General features: G+C 36.7%; 1 protein-coding gene across 3 annotated transcripts in view; it reads right to left on the bottom strand.

Annotated features, from left to right (window-relative positions):
• Positions 1-24,667, bottom strand: part of LAMA2 (laminin subunit alpha 2) — a 353,391-nt gene that overhangs the window by 17,406 nt on the left and 311,318 nt on the right. For 2 of the 3 annotated variants that reach the window (XM_021391626.1, XM_021391625.1), the window contains exons 47-55: positions 18,142-18,301; positions 15,564-15,688; positions 13,692-13,854; positions 11,568-11,712; positions 9,463-9,601; positions 7,600-7,611; positions 5,179-5,299; positions 3,554-3,772; positions 2,023-2,171 (exon numbers count right to left, since the gene is read on the bottom strand). In XM_021391626.1, coding sequence (XP_021247301.1) covers positions 2,023-2,171; positions 3,554-3,772; positions 5,179-5,299; positions 7,600-7,611; positions 9,463-9,601; positions 11,568-11,712; positions 13,692-13,854; positions 15,564-15,688; positions 18,142-18,301 — 1,233 coding nt within the window. The remainder of the gene's footprint in view (positions 1-2,022; positions 2,172-3,553; positions 3,773-5,178; positions 5,300-7,599; positions 7,612-9,462; positions 9,602-11,567; positions 11,713-13,691; positions 13,855-15,563; positions 15,689-18,141; positions 18,302-24,667) is intronic. The other variant, XM_021391624.1, reaches the window with a different exon arrangement.

The following is a 24,667-nucleotide window of genomic DNA, read 5'->3' on the forward strand; positions in this document are numbered from 1 at the left end:
CTGTCACAGGCAGGGCCACCAACCTCCATATCTAATACTAGACCAGGCTGCCCAGGGCCCACATACAGCCTGGCCTTGAACACTTCCAGGAACGGGGCATCCACAACCTCTCTGGGCAGCCTGTTCCAGCACCTCACCACTCTTGGTAAAGAGAGTTGTAAGACTGTATTTAATTACTACTGTTAGGCAGCAATGGAATATTGAAAATGTTGATTGAAAAGAGACCATTTTAATATGTAAAAATACTTTGTTATTTAGGCAAGTCCTACAAGGAACTGGATAGTCATTTAAGCACCCGAATTAAATAACTGACATACAGCATGTAAACTTTCCAATTTCCTGATAAATTTTACATGTTCATTTGGTCTAGAAAACTGTAGAGTCAGAAAGTTGTACATTTTACAGAGGGTTGGAGGAAGTGCATATTAAATACCCTATATTTTGAGGGATCTGAGGAATCTCTAGGACTTCCCCCAGCAATAGAAAGGGAGAGATTTCTCTGGGGTCAAGAGAATAATTTAGGTTCTGTGAAGTGTCCCAGAGAGGACTTTTCTCTCCGATGCCTTCAGAGGAAGCACAGGGAAATGAGCCTGTCAAATCTTGGGTTATCCTTTGTGCTGCTGCATGGATAGTGACTGTCAACATCTTTGTCAGCTCACACACATTTCATCTTATCTTCAGCCATTACCATAGTAAACATTTTGGCATTAGATGTCAAACAGTATCCCATAATTACTTTGGAAGAGAAAGCAAATAGTTTATAATTACACAGGCAATTAGCTGTCTGGAGAGTTTTCAAATGACATCCCTCATATTTAATGAAATAAAGCTTGTTTTCACAATGAGAAGGGTGCTAGTCTTAACTGGTATCTTTTCCCTCCATTTCAGCTTACAGAAACTTGTAAAGTTCAGACAAATTGTGTTGCAGTAGAGCTACTTAAACAAACAAAAAAACTGGTCAAGCATCATCACTGGGTGGCATTGTACAGCAAATGTGTCTTGATGTACAAGACTCATACGTCAAGCTACTGTACTTGCTATAGCACAGCGGGAAAGAACTTCGTTGGTGAGAGCGTATTATCATTACTGGGTAGCTGTTCTGTCACAGCAGCATATAATGTTTTGCATAATGCAGTTGTACATTTCCAAAATAATTTTTTCTCCCAAGGAATCTGCAGTTTTACCTCTGACTAGACATTGAAGGTATTACTTATGAGATTTATTTAATGATACAAAAGAAATTGAGATTAAAAAAAAATCATACTGTCAGAGAAGACAAATCAGGTTATAGAGAGGATAGAGGTTATAGAAGGGCACCTGGGGACTAGACAGATAGGAGTTCTTGCTCAGGGAGGCTGCAGTGTTATGGAGCGTAGAGAGTGAAGCCTAGCATTCAGTGTGCTTGAGTAAGCCTGTTCAATCACATCTACCACGTTTTGTAACATGCTGGATGTCACATTGTCTTTCTAATTTCCTTTTAACGAAGCAAGACAGAACAATGTTGTACACAGTGCACTAATCCACTGAATGTTTATACAGTAAATGCCCACTGCAGCAAACTGCTTGGAACAAGGCCGATGTCAGGCTATAAATAATACTTGCTACTTCAGTAGTGGTGTTTCTAATTCCTTCCTGAGTGATGAAGTAGTAATAAGCATTTCTTATAGCAGCGGAGAAAGGGTAAAGGAAGCTAAGTGGAATTCTTTTTAAAACAAAAGGGTCTGAGAAGGTGTGCAAATACTGCTATTAATCTGGGACTGTGCATCTTCACTGTTTTACCAAATTTATCTGGGCACCATTGTGTATCCAACAACACATGGCATTTCAAAACAGTTACAGCATTGCTCTGCAGAATAATAAGCAGTGACAGGAAACTGACTTCTGAAAATGTTGTATAAGGAAGGAATTACACCACATTCTTTGGCCTGGTGGAAGCATTTGAGTGGGCTGCTGATGACATTGGTGCATTCACTTTGTTAAATCATGTGCGCTGCATGTTCTGTAGCACCTCCAGGTTGTTACCCTTTAGATCTTTCTATCCTCACAGAGTGTGCTCTCCCATCGTGAAACTTGACAACTTCTGGTCTGATGGTGATTCTGTGGGGATCTTGGATTCCAGTAGAGATATGTACTTCCAGTCGACCTCTGTTCAGGAACACTGCATAGTAAGCCTGCAATGGACATGTTGTTATATGAAAGTAAGGTACATTTCCAAAGACACAGTTTTACTTAGTTTTACATTAGTGTGTATGCTTTATTTTCTTACATTGGCCTTTAACTTGCTCACTGTAGTCACAGTATTGTAATTACAGTTCTGCTGCTGCTGCCACATTCAGACTTCATAGTATTTTTATAATGATGAATGAACAAGATTAGGTCATTTTGGAAGACCTCATCAGAAGAGTTAACTCTCTGCATACTTACTTGCAGGGAAGGAAGGAGACTTCTGACCTACAATTCTTCTGACTTTTGATGTTCCAAGGTCTGGATTTATACCTGTCAAACTCTGGATAACATTGGTCTCACAGTGAGTTCTGCATTTGTAGGGCTGGCAAATTGCACTCTTAGTTACTCTAGCAACCAATAACATGTTGTAGTGGATATTAGGCTCTAACCTACAGTTACTATAGCAATGAGTGTCATGCTCACTTCTGTGACCTGAAGAGCTGGATAATGGTAAAGGAACCCACACCCTGAAGCCAAGGCCGTGTGAGTGAGCCTTTATAATGAGCTGTTCCTGCAGTGTGTTACTTCAGATCACTGGGAGCTCTGTTCCAAAACAGGTGCGAAGGAGAACAATGAAATATCATTTCCCAAAAGAATGAAGCCAAGTATTTTATCTTTGCTGTACTATGTCTATATATGATGTTTTTAATTACTCTAGACTTGAACAATTTCTAACAGCAATCACACTTCTACCAGTTAGTCATTTGGCCTCTGCAGGTATTTTCTCTGAATAAGATTGACTTCATCCTCTTCAGAAAGAATTTATAGTGCAGATTAGTATTTTAAGGGAGAAGAAGAAAGGTTGGAGCTCTCTTAAATCACAAATCCCACAATAATGATCCTAAGCACCAAGGGGCTTACACTGCTCTTAGCAGCTTTTTTTTTTTTTTTTTTGGTCTCAGTGAAAACGGTGCGGTTGTCTTTTGTGTCTATGTGTCTATATGACCAGGAAGGAGAGATGTTTCCAGGTATGAATAGTGCATAAGTAGTCCTCAGGATGAGGACTCAAATTCTTAAAAAACAAACATAAAAACCCCAAAACAACATGGGAGCATCTATATGAGAGAAGAACAACAAGCAGTAGATATCTTAATGTGACTCCTCATGAGAAAACAGTTGCTTTCATTTAAAAAAACAACAACAACAACAACCACCACCACCTGAGCCTCTCTCACATTTTCAATTGAATAGAGGTTAACATCAGAAATATTTTTTACCCAATCACTGAATTTTAACTGAAGTATAAACATGCAACAGTGTCTTGGAACAAAACTGAATGGAAGAAATTTAGTATAATTGTGGGTTTTCTTTATCTTGTGCCTTGTACCTGTCCGGTCTGTCTGCGTTTCCTCTTCAAAGGGGCAGTTTTCCTTCCAGAGTTCCTGCGCTTTCTCCTGGGGGCAACAACTGTACCACTTGAGCCAAACAAAATGATTCCAGACTCATTTTTGGTGCTGAAGGAGAGGTTGATTTCTGTGCCCACATCAAAGGAGACAGGTGGCATTTCCACAAAGCCTTGCTTGGGGAAGCTGACTGTATAAATATTCTGTAGAAGAGGGCAGGAAAGTAGGATTAAAAGCAGAGTATGAACACAGAGAAAGCTTTATTAACTAAAATTTAACTAAAACTATGGAAACATAACTACGGTGAAGAGATGGAAAGTAATAATAAAATTTAAGCAATTTACTTTTTAAAGTATTGTGCAAACATTATCTGTTTACATCTGCCACGTGAGGATAGTTCTGAAGTTTGTTCTTACAGGAATGCAAAGTTCTAATCTGAGTTTGGAATATCCTCCCGTATTAAAAATACCTGCTCAGAGGTGTTTTTTTTTTTATTTTAATATGAATGTTTTCCATTGAGTCAATTCAGTGGGATTTTGCTTTCAAATCGGTACCATTACTAGCAACATATAATATGAACGCAAACTAGATTCTATTATTCTTCAAACTTGCTTCGAAAATACGTTTCATTACTCAAACATTAGTACTTCATTATTATTGCTTCTCTAAGCACCAACTTCTTGATGACTCAGGCTTGTAAATGAAGTACTCATTGCTTATGTCCCAACTCTTCTTGACATTTGCAGCCGCTAATAAAATTTAAAGAGTGGAGTATGCCATGAAATAAGAAACTGATGCATACTCCTGAAAATTTTCTGTAATTTCTCCCAGAGTTTGCACTCTACCATCTGGGGAGGACCAGCCTATATAAACAATTATTTTCAGAAAATAATTCACTTTTTTTCAGTACAATAGAGCTGTTTTCAGATGTTGAGATAATAGAGCGTGCCAGATAAAATCACTGTTCGTGTTTACCTTTCTCTGAAATCCCAGGGCATTTTTGTAAATAAGTATATCCAGTCTTTTTGTATGCTTTACTTCACATACCTTAAATTATTCTACATATCCTGTTTTGTATAATTAGAATGTTTAAATCCTGCTATAAAATGTTTAATCCAATCAGTTTTCAAGCTCTGAAACCTCAAGGGTTTTAAACAAACCAAACAAACAACCTGATAACCAAAGTTCTTTCTAAGATTCACAGCAACAGAAAAATTTCTGCCAAGAAATAATCTAAAATTGGTGAAAACAAATATGAAATTCTAAAGTTTTTTTTTTCTTTTTTGCTGAACTGAAATAAGATGCAAAAGAATTTGAACTATGTGGATGTTCACAGTTTAACCTTACTAAACACAGTTAAAAATTTTAGAAAATCCTGCAGGGGATAGATAGTTTTATCTCAGCTATCCAGGAGTAATATCCAAGAAGTCAGGATCTGGAAAACTGGCTTGCATGCTAGTCAGACTCATCCATCTTAAGTATACCAGTACTGATGTTCAGGTTAGATCACTATACATGTCTTATAGAATTAACATGTTCTGTCATAAAAATCAGAAACCAGAAAGCATTTATACCCATTAAGACCAAAATATACTGAAGTCATACTAACCTCCAGTGTGCATCCCTTGGTTAGGCCAACAAAGTCAGGACTACTCAATATATTATATGGTGTCCTTGAAATTTCTATCTCTTTGAGGCAACCTGTATATTTCTTTAAGTTCACTTCAGGCCTAAAAAAATTCAGAAGTGCAATGTATTTTCAAAAACAAACTTTAGTGAACACACAGATGCATGCAGTTTTTTGAGATGCACAGACTCTTGATTTTTGTTTTTAAATGCACACATACACACAAATACACCTTGCCTTCTACCACCTTTCAGCATATAATACGCTTATTGCTTATCAAAGATGTAACAGAGGATTCATCGCCTTTGTCAACAGACCCTTCTTTTCTTTCTTACTTGCTAAAGGAGTGCTGTCAAATTTGGTGTTTAAATGCAGTAAGCTATGATAAAGATGAGAGAAGCAGTATGGGAAACCATAACAATAAGGAGAAACCTTGAGTGGAAGAAAAGATGTTTCATTCATCTTTATGCATACTGGATCTTAATGAAAGAAACTTTTGTAGAATAAAACAATTTTGGATGAAGTATTTGCCAAAGTGTGAAAAAAAGTTTCATTTGATATTTTTCATGTTTTAGGAATCCTTTATGTTCATGTGGACTGACATTTGATTTCTTTATATTTTGAGTATCTTTCCTATGAAAACTGCTTCATATTTATTTGAAACATAGCAATACACTTGACTTTCTCAGGCAGATAACGAAAATAGAACACTTGGGTTTGTTATAGAACCTGATTACCCATCCAAGGAATAAAATAGTATGATAGAATTGCAAATTTCCAGGTTTTGACTCATCAGCTGGAAGAAATGAGAAAATCCCTCAGAGTTGCACCAAAACTTGTATGCTTGGGTGCAAAAATATGATCTGCAGACTGCAGACCTGGGAACACCAGAGAGAGACCGTAATTGCTGGCAACAAAGGCGATTAAGGAAAAGAAGCTACAATTTGTACCACGAGACAAAGAAGTGCTAGTTAATTCACTCACAATATTACAGTCACCCCTGAGTGCTGACACCTTAGTAGAATATCTATCTGAATAATATGAACAGCTCAAAGAAAGAAAAATGAATTTGAAAATTTAATAAGGAGTTAAGACAGGCGAGACAAAAGAAACAGTTCCCTAGAAGGGAAGAAAAATTTTAAAAGATTGTTAATTTCAAAATTAAACCATTTTGCACAGATACTGTATAGCTGCATGTTTTGGTACTGAAAGCCATTCTTTGCATTATAACCACCCTAGCAAGCACAATGTATTCTCTGGCAAATTTGCAGCCCCTATGTGACTTAGTCTGTCTTACTAAAATAATCCTTATTCTGATATATTCACGATCATGTACTTGTACTTCTCTTTCTTTCATTTTATGTTTTCTATTTCTTAGCTCTTCCCCAACTTCTTTAGAGAGAGAGAGAGACTCTTCTTCCTGGGAGCAAAACCCATTTGCCATGTCCCTGTCACGAGTGCCTATACTGTCCTGTCACTGCCATCCATATTGCTACACCATCTAGGCCTGTCCAGCTATAGGCTGCTCTGATGCTGTCTGGTTAAAGGCAGTTGCTGTAATTGTCGCTTATAATTCCTAATCCATATCAATCCGTATGAATCTTTGTAAACATCTAATATTTGCTTGATGCTTTTTTAACACTTCTTTTTTTCTTTGTTCTCCTCCAAAACATACAAAACAAGGTGCAAGTTCATTCGGATCTTAGATTGTTTATTCATTTTTGTGCCAAACTAGTAACATCTTCAAGTGATGACAAGAAAACATACTGGAGCATGGGAAGAAATAATCTAGTTTTCTTTAAAAAACGGAGTTTCTTGGATTATGGTGGGGAAATCACATTTTTCAATATCAACCCCATTTTCTAAATCTGAAAACTCAAAACTAGTGGAAGCAAATGGCTGCAAACTGAAATCACTAAAAATCAGGTGACATCCCCAATCCTTTCCCTAGTTCTTAAACTCAGAAGTTGCAAACTTCACCCAAGTCTGCACCTAGCTTTCATACCCTCCTCAGTAATTAATTCACAGCCTTGGAGTGCAATTGTTCCATTGACCCTGGACTACGCTGCTTTCACAAGCTAGAGATCTTAAACTTGGAAATACAGCTTGCTGTAGCTTTGCTTCCAATGCATTCCAGTGTAATAAACACATCTGAATTAAGCCGCTGTATGAAGAAAATAAAAGTTATTTGTGTAGGTGTGGGCACAGCATGTAACATGACAGCGTTAAGCACTTGGAAGCAGCTTTGCTTGTTGCAGCAGGAGCAACTTGCTGAATTAACAGCCTTAGCATAACAGCTGGTATAAATACTACCCACACGCTGCTACTGTGTTACTGCTTGTGCTTTCAAGCTGCACTTACTATACACATGCAAGTCATGCAAGTAATCTGATTATTTTTTACCTTGCTTTCATACTACAATGAGAGAAAAGACAGAAAAAAATAAATCAAAATTACGTTAATTATAACTAATGACACTTACTTATAACAAGGTTCAAAATATTTCACAATGAAGTAGATATGCAAACAATACATAATGGACAGTGAGATTCAATATACACTGTCACGGCGTGCTAATTAGCAAGGTTACTCTGCAAACAGATACCTGAAAATGTAGTACATCAGAAAGCTTTTATAATTTGTTGCTGTTCTCGGTCATGAATAAAAAGCAAATAATGTAAAAGAATTTGGCAGAACTGACACAAGCTGATAATTGCAAAGTCGTGGACCTCAGCAACTATTGTCTGTAGTAGCTCAGCTTTGCCTTAGTCCCCTTTTTACTCTTTTTGACTCTAATTTACCATAACATCCATCTTGCACCAATGACTGATGAATCATAACTGTAGGCAAAATGGTTACCAAAGGTCCAAGTAAATGATGTATGCTGATTTTCTGAGCAGTCATAAAAGAATTACCAAAATACAATTGCTCTAGACATTTTATTGTGTGCTGGTGTGATTTCACAATTACATAAAAAAAAAATTCATTGTTAAATTCATGTTAAATCTCATGAGTTAAAATCTCATGAGTTAAATTGATGTTAAATCTCAGGAGTAAAATAGCTTACATCTTAGTATTGCTGGATGATTTGATATCAGAGGTTAGCTGTTAATCTAATAAATTAACAAATATGTCCATTCTTTTAGTTGCAGAACAGCCTGTGGACTAATTACAACAGTTCTTGTGCAGAAGACAACTTCAAGGCTGTCATTATACCATGTAGCTAAAAGTGACATAGATTAATGAGTTTGTTTCTGTGTTGCTCATCTGTTCATTGTAGCACAGAATTCTTTTGTTCCTGTCATTGCAAATCTGCTGAATATTCATTTGAAACTCAAAAACTATTTAAAAACATGTAATACACTCACTAAATTCAAGTGTCTCTTATCTGTTTACTTTAGTTTATTGAAGTTTATCAACCATAATAGTCAATGTTTTAAAAATAAATAATGGGAATTTTATTGGAGTAAAAATTCAGGCTCAGGCATTTAAAGTGAAAAGGTGGTCATATTTCAGTCTACTTAATATTACGTATATCAAAAAAGAATTTAAGGAATCTTAGGTCTACAAAAAATATAAATTATTTCTAAAGACAGTATTTTTAGATGTATTCCGAGAGAGTGGTCAGGCACTAGAACAGGCTGCCCAGGGAGGTGGTGGAGTCACTGTCCCTAGAGTTGTTCAAGAAACATTTAGGTGTTGTACTGAGGGACCTGGTTTAGTGGGAAATATTGGTGATAGGTGGATGGTTGGACTGGATGATCTTAGAGGTCTTTTCCAACCTTGGTGATTCTTTGATTCTGTGTATTTATGTATAGTATCTGTAGTGACTCTGTTTAAGTAGACATGCATGCCAATTTAACAGTAAATCCACAAGGAATAGCTTTCTACTCATGCACATGTTGAGCACTTGTACTTAATTTTTATGCAGCTATGGGGGGGTCTCTGTATGGTTGGAGTAATAAATTCTATTCATCAATTAAGAAAATAGATTTAAAAAGAGAAAGCCAGTTACATCATGATTCTGCACAGCATTAGAAAGCTGTATAGCGTATTACATCAGTTTACATCATATTTGTGTAACTTGAGCTGTGAGTAGCATTGATATGCACAAGTGATGAAGTGTTGGTCTGTCAGTATAGAGTACATTAGGAATCTACCATTTACTTACTGCAAATGTATTTCATAAATAGGTACAGACAATAGGATTACACTGCATTTACATTCCCTTCTAGAAGATGAAGAAATTGGTTTGAGTCATGTTACCTTAGGTTTCTAAGTGTTGGCAATCCACCAAAATATATTTTCTCATGCCCTTTTAAGTTGAGTCCAAAGTGGCTGCCTGCAGATGTTGTTGCTATTGTCTCTTCTTCATTGGTGTCTATGTCTACAATTGATATGTTGGCTGGAAGAGATTTGAGTTTCAAAACATCAGGCATGAAAAATGATGTCTTACAAAAAAAAAAAAAGGATAAATAATTAGAGAATTTGCAGGTGAAGGAAGAGGTTAAGAAGAGTCATATTTTGAAGTTAAGGCACTGCATTTCCCAATTTTTGTCAGTTACATTCAGGGGGAGAGATCCATACTTTCCTCTGTTTCCATAACAACCTCAAAAACCAAAGCAATTCTGTATGCTTATTTATATTTTCCAAATCAATTTCAGTTTGATACATTTTTGTGTCAGTGCAATTTGGAGCTAACATTTCAGAACAAAATCAAGACAGAAGAGAGAATTTTACATTTTATTTTTGATTTCAGTCCAAAAGTTGACACTTGAACAGGATGTTTTAGAGTACAGTTTTGTTAAGGATTACCATGATGTGCCTAAGAGATTTGCTGTCCGTCACTCTAAACCATTTTCAGCCCAAAGCAGTCAGTTGCTGTCTTGTCTAATCTCAATCTGAAGTCACAAATGAACTGTATACAACCATTCTATTTAAATACTTATTCCATCCACATTTTCAATGTATGGACTAATACAAAATTTAAAGTTCAATGAGAGAGACGTGACCCACTGAAAAGTGCTGAATAGCCTCCAAGGAAGAAGGGAACATTATCCCTTAGGGATGCAAAGAAAGGGTTCTTTTTTTCTTTCATCCTTCCTGCTTTCCTTCTTTCTTCCTTCCACCCTTCCTTTTTTTTTCTCTAGGCAGCTAAATGGAAGAGATTACCTCTAATCTACAGGTCAGTCTGTTGTGGACAGAGCTTTTAAAGAGAGAAGGAATGTGAAAGCCAAGCCAAATGACCCAGTTTTCAGGAGTGAGAGAATTGAATGGGGGATAGACTTCTCTGCTGTGCCTTACAGTAGATAGATTGAACATAATTTTCATTTCTATACCAATAAATTCTATACAAACATATAATGTGTTTGAATGATATGAAGAAATTACAATTGTGTGACATTGTATTTTATCTTAATATTTTCCAAGTATGGACTAAGAGAACAAGGCATACTTCTAAATCTGCAGAAAATCTACAGGTGAGAGCTCCGAGTCATTTTGACCACTGGCCCAGGTCTATTTCATCCAAATGACAGGAGTGAGTCTGTGTTGGAGTTGTGAAGGCCAGACTGAGAGTTGGCAGCATAGGGATCAGAGGAGGAGGAGCGTATTTCAGCGCCTTTGGTGACTCAGGAGATACAGAAGGCAAGAAGACTAAAGGCACAGAGAATGCCACATGAATTTGGCTCAGGTAAGATTCAACCAGTGCTATAAGTGGATTAAAAGAACAACAACAAAAAAAGAGTTTTGTCGGCCAGCATTTTTTGTGATCCTATCAAATGCCACCACTTCACATTTTGCATAAGTAATAGGTTAAAGAGTCATAGGCAGTCTTGAAGACCTTCCCAGTTGCTTCCATGCAGATTCACGGCACTCTGTAGTCATGAGGGAATTTAAAATGGCTCCTGTGTTTGCCTGTTGAGATACTGTACTATCATTATTTAAGTCATTGCTTTTAAAAATGTTTTGGGATATGCTGAGTATGAAAGGACTGTACAGCATAAATGCTATCACTGTCCTAACAAAAATCATGCAGGTCTGTTTTATTAATTTGAACATCAGTGAACTGCTGAAAAAGCTTCTCTATTTCTCTGCTCAGAAGCATTGTAGAATGTAATTTACACAGCTGTAAAGCAGAATTATGCCTGAAAATTAAACTACCTGTTTCAAAAGAATATCATAAAAGGCCTGATTGATGCTGCAGTCCCTCAGGTGCATCCCAACGCACCTGTAATCTAAGCAAAAGAAGTTGCTAAATCACTAGAACTTCTTAATTTCAGCAGTTTTGAAAATTTCCTTCCCCCTGATCAGATGCTTAGCTATACTACACAAGGGACTGGGAAACACATATTAACACCACAAGAACTCACCGTGCTTCTGAATTCTTGATAGAGTAAAAGACTTCCATTTGCCATCATTATGATTGTGGTTGCTGATAACAGAAGCTGTACCTGAACCCAGATCGTAGCTGACTTTTATACGCCCACCGCTGAGTTCTATGCTCATAAAATCCTTCTGTTAATAAAAGGGATTAGATATACAAATTATGATTCTTGTTCATTTTGACAAGATGCATATGACATTAAGTAAATGCTTTTTTTTTTTTTTTTCCTAAGTGGTAACATACAACTTTTTACAAGCTTTCTTAAAAATCTGCTTAGGTGTTCACAGCCCAGGACTGTAGTGCATGAAAGTATGCTGCCAGCAAGTTCTTTTTCCCCTCTCTTTTCCCCTTTGGATTGATGATTTAGTTGGAATTTTGCTAATTTAGCTGGATTTTTTCCTGAAATGTTGGACTAGATGATCTCCAGAGGTCCCTTTCTACCCCTACAATTCCATAATTAATGATAATGTATTTACTACAAATCTCTGCTAGATTTAAACTTGCAAGGTAGAAAACAGGAGCAAAGATGGTAAAATGGGACTGTTTATCAGGGTTTCTAAAGAGCCATATAGAGCTATAAATTCTTTTTCTCAACAACCACTGATAACAATATTTAAGCCATAACTAAGATGGCTGACTGGAGCAGCGGTATACACTTCAGTATCTACAGAGAAAGAGCTGGTAGATGATGAGGAGAAAAACAAATAGCCACGTAACTGGATAGCCTGAAAGGCATTAAGCAAGTAATGGTGGAACTAAAACCCAGGACATAAACGTATCAGAGATACGTCAGTTTTAGAAGTTTAGTAATAATTTTGCTCATGGCTAGTTCCAGATATGCTCGGGTGTAGAGGGATTGAAAATACTTTACTGTGTGCTGAACTGTTGTGCAAAACTGAGAAAAATGTGTAAAAACACAACACTTTGTTCTAGATGTTTACATCCATGCATCACTAGAAAGTGCGTCCTCAATGTTTTCATATTGTGGGACCATTTTTTAAGATATAAATTGTACCAGGGGCCCACAGCTTTCCAGATCCCAGTGTTTTTCTACAAGTTCAACGGAATAATTTTTTTCACAGAAAAATGACATATATTATTAATAATTATCCAAAATAATTACATAAAATTATCTCAAATAATTATATTAATTATACTTTTAATATTGAATTACAAAATTAATTATAAAACAACATAAGTACTTCATTATCATAATAAAATGTTATATTTAAGTAAAATCAGTTTGAAGAAATGAGGCAGCACCCTCCTCCTCAATAATTCCAGCAGTTCTGATGATCTTTCCCAAGACATAAGAATCTGAGATAAGACTGGCTTGTCCTGTATTGAGTGCTCAATAATTCTTCAAGACATCACTGAGGAGTGTTTATAACTGGCCCATATGAAAAGGATAAGGAAAGACAGATAAAGAAAAGACTGTGTTACCAATCAGACTTGCAAATCAATTTGGATCAGAGATGCTGAAACCAAGTGACTCCTGTTTCCCATGAGGATCAGGCCAGATGCTTTTATGAATAACTTCTCGCATTATCTACACACATTTGCATAAATAAAAATCCCATGTAGCTTTCATAACTATTATTTTTGGTTTTTTATTGTAGCAGTAAAAGGCATTATTTGTAAACCTTGTAAAAAAAAATGCCATTGCTGTCACATGCTATTTGTTGCACCATTCAGTTCCCCTTAAATGCCACTCTCATTAAACACAAACTTATTTCATACATCAGCAGGACTTCTTGAGAGTGGTCTCTTCCCATATTCTCTCTCACCCTGCCACCCACCGTGGTATTTTTAACTATATAACTTACTTATAACCATAGCTGGCAATGCTTGCACAAGTAAACATTTGGGATAAATTTAAATTCATTAATACTTTCAGAAAACCTGGAGTCTAACAGATGGATACCGGTCTGTAAACACTAGGCAGTCAGCTTGCACACTATAACCTTGTCCGTCTTTGCTTGGAGATCAGGCAGCACCATACCAGGACAGTGCTACATTAAATTTCTATTTGTGTTCGTGATATGATGAATTAAGTCATTGCAAAGATGGCTTGAAACCTATAAGTAGTGTGGAGGTTCATTGTTCTTACCAAGTCCTCAGTCGCAAGATACATCAGCAGGGCATTGGATGAGAAGGTCCTGAATTTGAACATGACTGTGGAAATATTCGGGTTCCAGCGGATCGGGCGGCTCACTACTGCATAGCTGTCACCATCAAACTGGACTGTCCCTTCACCATCTGCCACCTGTGGGCTGAAAAGGGGCAATTCCAACCATTTTTCTTTGCCATGTGAAATTAAAAGGGAAAAAAAAACCAAACGTGGAGGTGGAGGAGGAGAGTAGAGCAGGGGAGCAAGGAGATGCCTTTTGGGAGTCTTCCTGAACTTGGTTTGATTTTGTGTCAAACCCACATTCTGATAGATGGGGCTACAAGGTCAGCTCACAAGATATTCAGCAAGAAAGCACTTCTGGGAAGAAGATGGAAAAGGAACCTGTTGTATATATCTTGTAGACTATAACTAGTCATTCTGCAATCCTCAATGTAAAATAGCATTCTTGTGACAAACCTTGGTTTTGTTACTGTTAGTGACTTCACACCTCCTGGAGGGCTCCAGACTGAAAACCTTGTAAACTGTGATTCTTTGTTTACCCACAAGCTACAAACATTGCAAGAGGAGAAGCATCACTCCCTGTCATTACAGAAAAGATGAGGTTGTGAGGTTGTTTAATATGATTTTTATGAGAGATTCTTGACCATTTGTCACACAGATCAGAAAGCTGGATGACAACAATCTTTTGGTTTAATAACAAACATAATTATAGTTGAACAAGGGACCTACATGTGGAATACTAGCTGGAAGAATGTTTCTCATTTAAAATGGCACACATAAAAGGATGTTGAACGTAGCCCTCTTGCCCTACATAACTACATTTAACAGTTAGCTTTTTCAAATAGATTTTGCAGGAGAACTGGATTCTTTCTGATACAAGAAAATGGGGTAGGGTAAAAGTGAGATTTTAATACAGTTTTCTATGAATTTCAAGTCTAGTATTCTTTTTTTCAATCTTCCTCCCACCCACTCTACTCCAAGCAAGGAGGTCTACACTATCACTAATGAATGAGAAAATTAAATTTAGGCAGAGACACATATAAAGTTTACATCTCTCTACTAGGACTTGCTTGGAACTGAAACATATATACATACATCATCATGTTCCTCAAGTTTTAACCTAAGCATCAAGGGCTTACATTTATAGTCAAGGAAATCCTCCAGTATTTCCAAAATTCTGTTCACAACTGGAATTTCCATCATTTTGAACGGGCTAAGCCTTAGTAGATTTTTCATACTAGGCTGCTCACTTGAATACGAGTCTATTCTTAACTTCTCTGACTGAGTCTACAGTGATTTTGCCTAATGCAGTGTGAGCTCTATACAAACATATCTCAGTGGAAAAGAAGAAGGAAGATGGGTTACAATCCTTAAAGTACAAAGACGCACCATCAAGGTCTTTCTTTTTTGAGGATGGAAACCACTTTCCCTTTTGGTATCTCTGCTCACTATGCTGGTGGCTGTGACAGCTGCTCTGACAGACCTGACTCTGCCCTGTGCTGTATGATGTGCAGGCACCCACAAGACAACTGCAAAACCCTGTCCTGTGTGCTAGACTCTGTCCTACTGTGAATCTCACCATCCCTCGTGTTTTGACTAATCTCGGCCACTGGTTATGTGGAGTTTTTGCTTCGCAGCACTGTTACACCATCTGAATTCTGTTAAGACACTGACCACTTTTTAACACAGATTGGGTACTTCTCCTCTTGACGTAATTTCAGCATAACTTCGTATTTCCTACTTTTTCCAGCTTTCTGAGCTGTCTGCTGGAATTTGATAGCTGCTGCAGAATTTCCTACAGACCACACCATCTCCACAGACAGGCTTACAGAGGAGCGCTGTGTTACCTACCTGACGGCACACCCTTTGCAGTCACCCTCTATATCCCTGAAATTCCACAGTCCTATGGGTTTGCTGTCTAGGAAGGTTTCACCCATGCAGCCAGTGAAAGTGGTGACTCTTACAGCATCTGACTTCTGTAAGAGAATACACAAACATTGTTAGAACTCAATTTGAAGCGACCTACTATAGCTGAAAGTGTAACTAATACAAAAATAACAAATACCAGAAGATATTTCTTATTATTTTACATATCAAGATTCATATTTAATCCTACAGAACAATCGAATGGCAAAAAGGTGAGGTATAAGTTTTGTATCAATCAAGATGGAAAAGCACATTTTATTCAGACTTAGGAAGGCCTATGCAGAATGACTCCTGAAGAAAGAGGGCCCGCCTGGGCTTTCACATCACCACCTGCTTCCCACTCATCTGGAGAGCTGCTTACCTGTGCTAGTCCCACAGCAGACTATTTTTGAGGTCTATGTGTTTTTGTTTGAGATGTCCTGGAAAGAGAGATGAGGAATCTTGCCCACAGTGCAGCTAGCAAAATTCTCCCGTTCTTAATTCTCAAAAGCCTGGAAATTGAGTATCCAGACTAAAAGACTGAATGTGAGCTCAGCTGGCTACATCTGTAAAGGTCATGCTGAATTTTAGATGCAGAAAAAAGATCAGATAGCAAAGCAGTTTTAATTTACAATGCATCAGAACTCATTAGGTTAGGGTCACACAAATTAAGTAAGGCTCATTCAATCATAACGTGGTACTATGATCAAGTAATATTTTTTGATTGTACACAGAGTACTTATCTCAGAACGATCTTTCTAAAAATACCTGGCTTCATTTAAATATCACTTCATCAATATGAACTGATTGAAAATCTATTTACTTAGCTATTTAAGAGAGACAAGCACCTGCTGTTTTCCATACAGCAATTATGAATATTAAGATCTTGCAAGAGAATATGGAGAAGTGCAACTTAAAAATATTCCAGCAAAAGTATGACTCAAAAGTCTTAATGTTCTGATGATATTTCCCGGGGTAATTGGGAAGGTTTTAATTAGCAACAAGTAGGAACTTAACGTCACTTCTGAGAAATTCATGACATATAAGTGTCATAGTCTTCTACTCAAGTCAAATGAAAGATGTTTTTAAAAATTGAAAGTGAGCATTCCTTATGAATACACTGCAAAAACATTCTCAAAAAGGAATGTGGGCGAAATCTCAGGTCGAATCTAAAGCCTATCTAATCATGTAGTTCAAAACTCAATAATATGAAAAGATTAAAAAAAATTGGTGATCTTGTCAGGTGTCCAAAACACTTTACAGTTTTAAAAAAAAAATCTCAGTTAAAGACTACATTTTGTGAACTTGACAACTGATGAAAAATATTTTTTAAAAAGTAAGTTTACCATTTATTTTTTTAATTCACTGACTGTATCTGAGAAGAGCAAATCTGATAATGTTAAAAACCCTGAACTGGAAATAGTCTGGTCATACTGAACGTACAATACACTGTCTTCCCACCACTGCCCTTCTTTTTGTTTACCTGGGGGAAAAAAATTCAGGATAGTTTTCTCAATTAAGATGAAAAAAAAATGAGAAATCTCTAGAAACATCTGGAAAATTCTTACTGAGTTTGAAAACTGCTGCTCTGGAATCTAAAATAAAATTCAAATAAGGTTTGGGTTTAGGCTGGCATTTGAGTTTGAAGTTTCACAACTCCTTCAGTGGATCACCCAAAGAAAACAGACCAAAAGCTACCCAACAATTTACTTTCAACAGTCTTAACAGTCAATGAAATGTAAATAATTTATCAACCGAACTCTCATGTATTTTTCTAAATGTCGACTGATGAAAGGATTTTCTTAATCACAGTTCTGGCACATATAATTGGGACCTGAGCCAGTCTTCCTGAACCAGCAGTCACTGCAGACTGCAGTTACACATTTTAGTGGAGTAGGCATAAAGAACACTACAGCCTTTACGGACATGTGTGTGTTTGAGCTTTTGGTCATTGCACAGCACCACAAGCGCAGGACAGTGTCAATTTTGCTCGGTGGAATGTTTATTCCACTGAGTTATTATGACAAGTAAGAAACACGACATTTGACATTTGCCAGTAACATTTGTTACTGATAAGAACAGCAGAAGAAATTGATGTTTATCAAACACAGCAAAAAAACAAGAATGAAAGAAAAACTAAGAATAATTTTTAGGTGTGGGAGATAAACCATCTCTCTCCAGTTTATTTCCATTGCCTCTGAAAAAGCAAATCAAAGGCACAGAGTACATAAAGTGAGGCCATTCTTGTTTTGTAAGGGTCACTGGTCTCTGCAGTATAGAGCCACTTTTAGCAAATCATGATTCAGTAATTGTAAAAATACATTTGAAAGGTTGTTGTTTATGGCAGAAAGCAGACTCCTTTAGTTGCCTCTAGACAGAAAGCCTACACGTCTAGGCAATTCCTAATAATCTCTTAAGAGCATAAATGCTACTAAAGCACCTCCAACAATGACACAAGCATACTAAAGCTTAGTGTTTTTGCTGTAGCAGTAATGGAATACAGTAGTGCCATACAGTACATTACCTTTATTTTTCCAGTTAAACCTCCAACAAACAGTAGGGCATTAGCATCTACATCCAGAATGGTATATCCGGGTGGAGAGACACCACTGAAAGTGGCTGGCACAATGCTGGCTTTGGGACCATCCAGAGCTCGCACTGATATAGTGCCATTTTTCCCAGTCCTAGATATTTTAATGAAATAAGCACAGGTTCAGTAAACCATAGTTAAATATGGTAAATAGTCTGTTTTAGAAGGCATCTTTTAATAGAGGCACATATTACTGATTTGGTTATGTTCCATTTTGATATGGGTGAATAGACTTCTAGACCTGTGTAATTTAAAGAGAGCTTCTTTTCATCACTTCAATGTCATTTTAGCACACAGTTCAGTATACAGATGAAATGGAACTTTCATTGACTGAAACAAGAAAATTGCTTTTTAAAAGAAATTATTAGTATTGTAATGAAATTAGTCTTGAGTAATTGTTTCCTGATGTAACCATCAAGGTAGGAAAAGATTCAGATTATATTTATGAATTTTTTAAGGTTTACTAGGTTGTATTTGCTCTGCAATGAATGATCTTGTGACAACGTAGCTTCACTGGGGTGCACAAAGTTTTCATATAGTGGAGCTCTCTGGTTGCTTATCAAACTGGCACAAACCTCACTGAATTTAAAGGTGTTACTTTATCGTCCTCTATAAACCTAATCAAATATTGATAATAACAGTAAAGTAAGTTACAATTGGTTAACATCTAATAATAATTAATTTTCCATTAGTTAACAGCAGCAGTTCCTTTTCTGCTCCTTAGGTTGTTATATTAATAAAGTGAGTGGTATGGAAAGAATTTTTACTAGACTTTTGCAACAGAAGGAATGAAATGTGGAGAGAGATCACTCCTCCTAGTCGTTCAGGTATATTGAAATGTATTTCAGAGAAAACTTTGGAAGATTTTGAATAATTCTGAATCTTTCTGCAGTAATTTTCTTAATATTTTACTATTTTATAGCAGTATGGATAGTAGCTGTCACTCAGAAATAAACCAATAGGCATTTATGGCCACATAAATGCCAGTGGTTCCTCCCAGATAGATGAACCACAATCAATACACATTTTTTTTTTTTTTTAATGAGGCCATCACATAACTGTAGAAATAAGCATAGATTATGACCCAAATCCTGTCACGTGCAGATGAGGGACCCAGTATGTTCATTAATGTGGTGGAGGAGTGGCTGGGAGATGTGGAAATCAGAGGGAGATAATGTATTGTGGATTTATGGATAGCTTTGGAAATTGCTGCTTCAATTCATCTTTAATAGGATCTCTGATTTCACATGGCCACAGGCATGTTAATTTGGAAATTCCTAGCATGAACACCTGATCTTGCAACCCTAACCAGCACTGAAATACTCAGCATTGAAGAGAACTTTTAAAACACATATACTCAATAATTAATGCCAAAATACACTCTTAAATAACACTTATTTTCTTTCTCCATATCAGCTTATGACGAGTGTATAACTGTCCAGAGTGGCTCTCCTTTTTTTAGATGACCTGTTGTATTTTGTTGGCTACTTGCTTTACACTCTAAAAATTACTCACTACCTCTTCTCAAGCTAAATAAACAATTTTTTTTTTTAAAAACAGATTTTGCATTTGTATTTTTGTCAGTGGTATCTAGGGAAAGAAACTTAAATAAAAGTGATAACATTTACCAAAACTTTCCACAGGTAGTTTTCTAAACTAAGAGTTGCATGCCCATGCTATCAAGATAATGTCAAGTCACAGCTAAGAAGTAAAAATCAGCCAACAAAGCAAAAAACCCTTTGATTTTGTGATGTTCTGAAGAACTTGAAGAACTCACATTTAATGGAAGAATGCATAACTTAGGCTACTGAAGTTTACTGGACCAGGGCTTTACAGAATGGAAAAAAAAATTAGAAACCTACGCATTTATGTCTACAAATCTCTTAAAAAATTCCTGTGGCTCAGAATTCATGACCCAAAAACCAGAACAAATTGAGAGTTTTCTGATGAAATAACATGTCACTGGAAATAAGTCTTTTAAAGCAAAAAAAAGGGTTAGTTGTGACATGTCAGTTTTGATAAATTTCCCCTGAACTGTGAAGCAAGGTTGCAAAGTAATTTTGAGGGTTTCCATTCAATGGGGAATTTCTTTGTAGATCTATGCCATCTTGCCTGCCCTGGAGACAGGAATATCAAAGCTTTCAATGTGAAAACCATATGTTTGCAGAAAAGTACTGGAGATTTTCAATTACTTCTAGCTTGATCTGGCAACTTGGGAGACCATGTAGATGGGAGTTGCAGGGAATCGCCTTGTGATATCTGGGGTACGTGAATGCATTTTTACTCCCAATCATTTAAAAGCAGTGGGCTAAAACAATTCACATTCTTCTAATTAAATTTTTTTGGTTGCAAGTTCTTTTTAATGACAATATTTTACCCTTTATTCCAAAATCAATGGAATGTTAAGTAGATAGTATTCTATGTGGCAGAAATTCTAAAATTTGTGTTTTTTTCAGGTTTATTAATGTGAAGCCCTATAAAGGACTTCAAAATATAGTTCTCACTGTAGTAATTGTTGAAAGACTTAACAGTTACTGGAGGCTTTTATTAAATTGCTTACGTTTGGTACTGTCTGAAAGAAAATCATTAGCACTTTAAATAAATATTGTGCTAAAATCATGACTCCAGTGGTTCCAGTTTAAAAACACTCAAATGAAATAACTTAGAAGTGACTGAGCAGAATGACACTTTTTAGGGTGCCTAATATGTTAACAAGTAGCATGGGTGTCTTTCATCTTCAAACAGATGGAAATGCTAACTACTGAGTCTCTCTCATAAATAATTCTCTCTTACTTAGGGAGGACAATTGAGCTTGAAGAAAGAACTTGGCTTACTTGACAGCAAAAAGACATTGGTATCTGATGCATGACAAGTCATGAGGTTGAAAAATACTATTCTAGTGATAGTCAATTCTTGCTGAACTCTTGGGTTAAAGATAGACCAGCACTTTGGTGGCTGATCATCTCATACATTTGCACAATATCACGCATGCAGAATTTGCTCTTTAGGAGATGCATGATACAAATGAGATGAATTCTGCAAGTTATCGACATTGGATTACAGAATACCATGAAGAAACATCTGGTCTTTGATACCTGGACTGCAAAGAAAACCTTTACTGGAAAGTATGGCTTAGATTTGCCTCAGTAGTTTATGACCTAATTCTTGCTGAGCTGAACTGGATGTGTTTAGTGTGAACTTGTTATTCAGCTGTCCTTCTTTCTGTTTAAACTGTTTAAACTCTGCCATTAATAATGGTAAAAGTTAAAAGGTACTTGATTAAAATCACAACTAATCAGATCCTACTCCTAGCAGGCCTGCTGACATCAAGTGACATTGTTTCACCGATCAAGAGAGCCTCAAAAATTCTCTAGCATTCATTTGACTGTTCCACAAAATTGACGATGTTTGTATGCTGGAAACCTGTTTCTAATCTTTTTGTCACAAACTGTTTATGCCATATTTTCCTTCATTAATTGATACTTCAACTGATTGCAGTTCTTAATGTCAATCAGATTCGTCTCTGTAAGAAGGTAAATAACTCTGTAAGTGGCAGTTAAGTTCTTGTACCATCAAAGTAATGGGTTATTCCATAGGTATACAGTATACTAAAGGAATAAATAAATTTTAATTCAATTCCATACAAATAAATTTTAAAGATTTCCGTTATGGTCTCTGCATATATGATAAAATGCAAAGAATCAGCGTACTTGAAATAAAAAGATAAGAAAAATTAAAAGCTTCTATGGAAAACAGATGCAGTAGTTAATAAACTGGTCTTAACAGATGGGAAATTTTGTCCTGGTGGTTAACTGAATTGAACATCCCTGATCATCACTCAACAGTCAGCTGTTTCACATTTAGATTTCAATCCATAAGCTGAGTGATTTTGAGGATTTCATGGCCTCTGAGCCAACACATCTTCTTTTTATAAGCCCTTTTGAAATTCTTTGTGAAAACCTCCTATCAGTCTTCAAATCTACCTTATTTACATGGTTAAACCTACCATTATGAACATGTTCAATGCCTGTCATCATTGAAATCCAAGGCAAAATTTAGCAAGGCCATAATTTCACCTTATGTCCCCACTCTAAGTGGATGTCCTGCTGTCATGAAGCTCTATCAGTTTGCAGAAAAAGTAGCTGGAACTGGGCAGAAATTTAGAGGAAAAAAATGATAGAATGTAATGAGTAAAACTCTTCAACAGCTTATGAAGAAGAGTCATCTAATGGACTAAAACATTCAAAGTCGAAAAATCTTCAGCAGGGCATGTGATTAATGAAGTCTGCCTTAAGAATATAAAATTAGTCCTGAGTTCTTCATCTTGATCCCACAAATCCAACTAATGTCTTCGCATGTAATTCTCCTGAATTGTGCAGCTGTAATTGTTCCAAACTGCTGATCCAGCAGTTTGTTGAAAACTAATGGCATGCACATCCTATATATCTAGAACAAATAACTTAATAGACACTGTGCATTTGTAGGATGTGTGAATTTTTATACCATGTCCTGGCCCCATATTCTGCTGAAGCAGCTTTCTTGTAAATGCAAGTCTGGCATTACTGTGTCATGAAGCTATTTCAGCATGCATAATTTGAACTGATGAAGATTTCAACAATCCCTGTCATAACCCAGTTTGTATTTCACAAGCAATGAGGTTTCATTAAGCCAGCTACTAGAGAAAGTGCCATAACTTTATTTCTCTGCCCTGAACGTCTTGATTTCTGTGATTTTGCTAAATTATTTAAACTGGATGCCATTTTCTTCTCTCAAGAGCTACGGATATGACTGGAATTAGAATTTTTCTTTTCCCTTTCTTCTTTCTCTCACTGTGTGACTGTACTATCACTTCTACGTTTAATACTAAGTGAAATATAACACATAAGGATGCAAGAGGATTACTCAGCTTCATATCAGATCGCAATGAAGATGATGTTATCTAAATTACTAGGAGAATAATTCATTAGGAAAGGATAATGGATATAAAGATATATGATCCTTCTGCTGTAATTGTTAAACTGTATGTCACACGCTATTTAAATGGAAAATACAGAATTCAAGTAACTAATTTGAAAATTGAATATTAAGGTATCTATTTATCTAAAGTTCAAAAGCCTTCAGCAACTGAACTCAAATAAGTACAAAGTATAGTTTTAACTTTTCAGAATATTTTATCCTTGATTTTTCATAAGCTGTATCTTTTTTAATATCTCTAGTTTGAAGAGACATTCTGGCTATGGAAATGGCATTCTGAGTAAGAATCAAGATACTGGTGTATGACAGACCTTTCATTTGCAGTACTGCAAGACCAGAAATTCAGAAATGGTGCTACACTTTGAAATTCAAGATGAAAAGAATAGCAGTTATCTGTCTGAATGTCAAAACCTGTAACCAATTTTTAAAGGATTCTAGTTGAAGAAGAGAATTCATAAAGCTAAAATGAAAGGTAGAAAGAAAGGAGTATAAGCAGTCATGGATTGTTGATGTGTGAGGGAAAATATGTGTTGAAAATATATTCTTGATGCAGAACAATTCACATTTCAATAGTAATCGTAGTGTATTCACTTTTGGTACTATTGGATATAGGTTCAAAAACTTCCACTAAACCAGCCTACAATTTCTTATGTGTATGATATCACCTTGCTTTAAAAATAGATGTTTTAAGCACAGCAAACACTTCCATAAACCTGGGATCTGCAAACCTGAGAGAAGGACAAATGTGAAATTCTACACCTGGGGAGGAGTTGCATGCATAAGTTTAGGTTAGAAGCCGACCTGCTGGAAAGGAGCTCTGTGGAGAAGGACCTGCATGTCCAGGTGGACAGCAGGTTGACCATGAGTCAACAGCATGCCCTTATGGCCAACATGCACCCTCTTGTGGGGTACATGAAAAAGACCATGGCCAGTAGGTCGAGGGAGGTTATCCTCCCACTCTGCTCTGTGGGGCCACATCTGTAGTACCATGTCCAGTTTTGGGCTCCTTTGTTCAAGAAAGGCAGGGAATTTCTAGAGTCCATGGGAATACCTTAGAGATGATGAGGGGTCTGGCGCATCTCTCTTATGAGGAAAGGCTGAGAGACCTGGGCCTGTTCAGCCTGGATAAGACTGAGGGGAGGATCTCATCAATGCTTATAAATATCTAATGAGTGGGAGTCAAGTGGATAGGGCCAGGTTCTTTTTAGCAGTGTCCAATTACAGAACAAGGGGTAATAGGCACAGACTGGAATACTGGGAGTTCCACTAAACATGAGGAAAAACTTCTTTACTTTGTGGGTAACATAGCACTGGAATGAGCTGCTCAGAGAGGTTGTGGAGTCTCCTTCTCTGAAGATATTCAAAACCTGCCTGGACACTTTCCTGTATAACCTACTGTGTGGAAACAGCTTTAGCAGAGAGCTTGGACTACATGATCTCCAGAGGTCCCTTTCCAGCCCCTATGATTCTGTGAAACTTGATGAGA

The sequence above is a fragment of the Numida meleagris genome, chromosome 3 (assembly GCF_002078875.1).
Source record: "Numida meleagris isolate 19003 breed g44 Domestic line chromosome 3, NumMel1.0, whole genome shotgun sequence".
Taxonomy (NCBI): Eukaryota; Metazoa; Chordata; class Aves; order Galliformes; family Numididae; genus Numida; species Numida meleagris.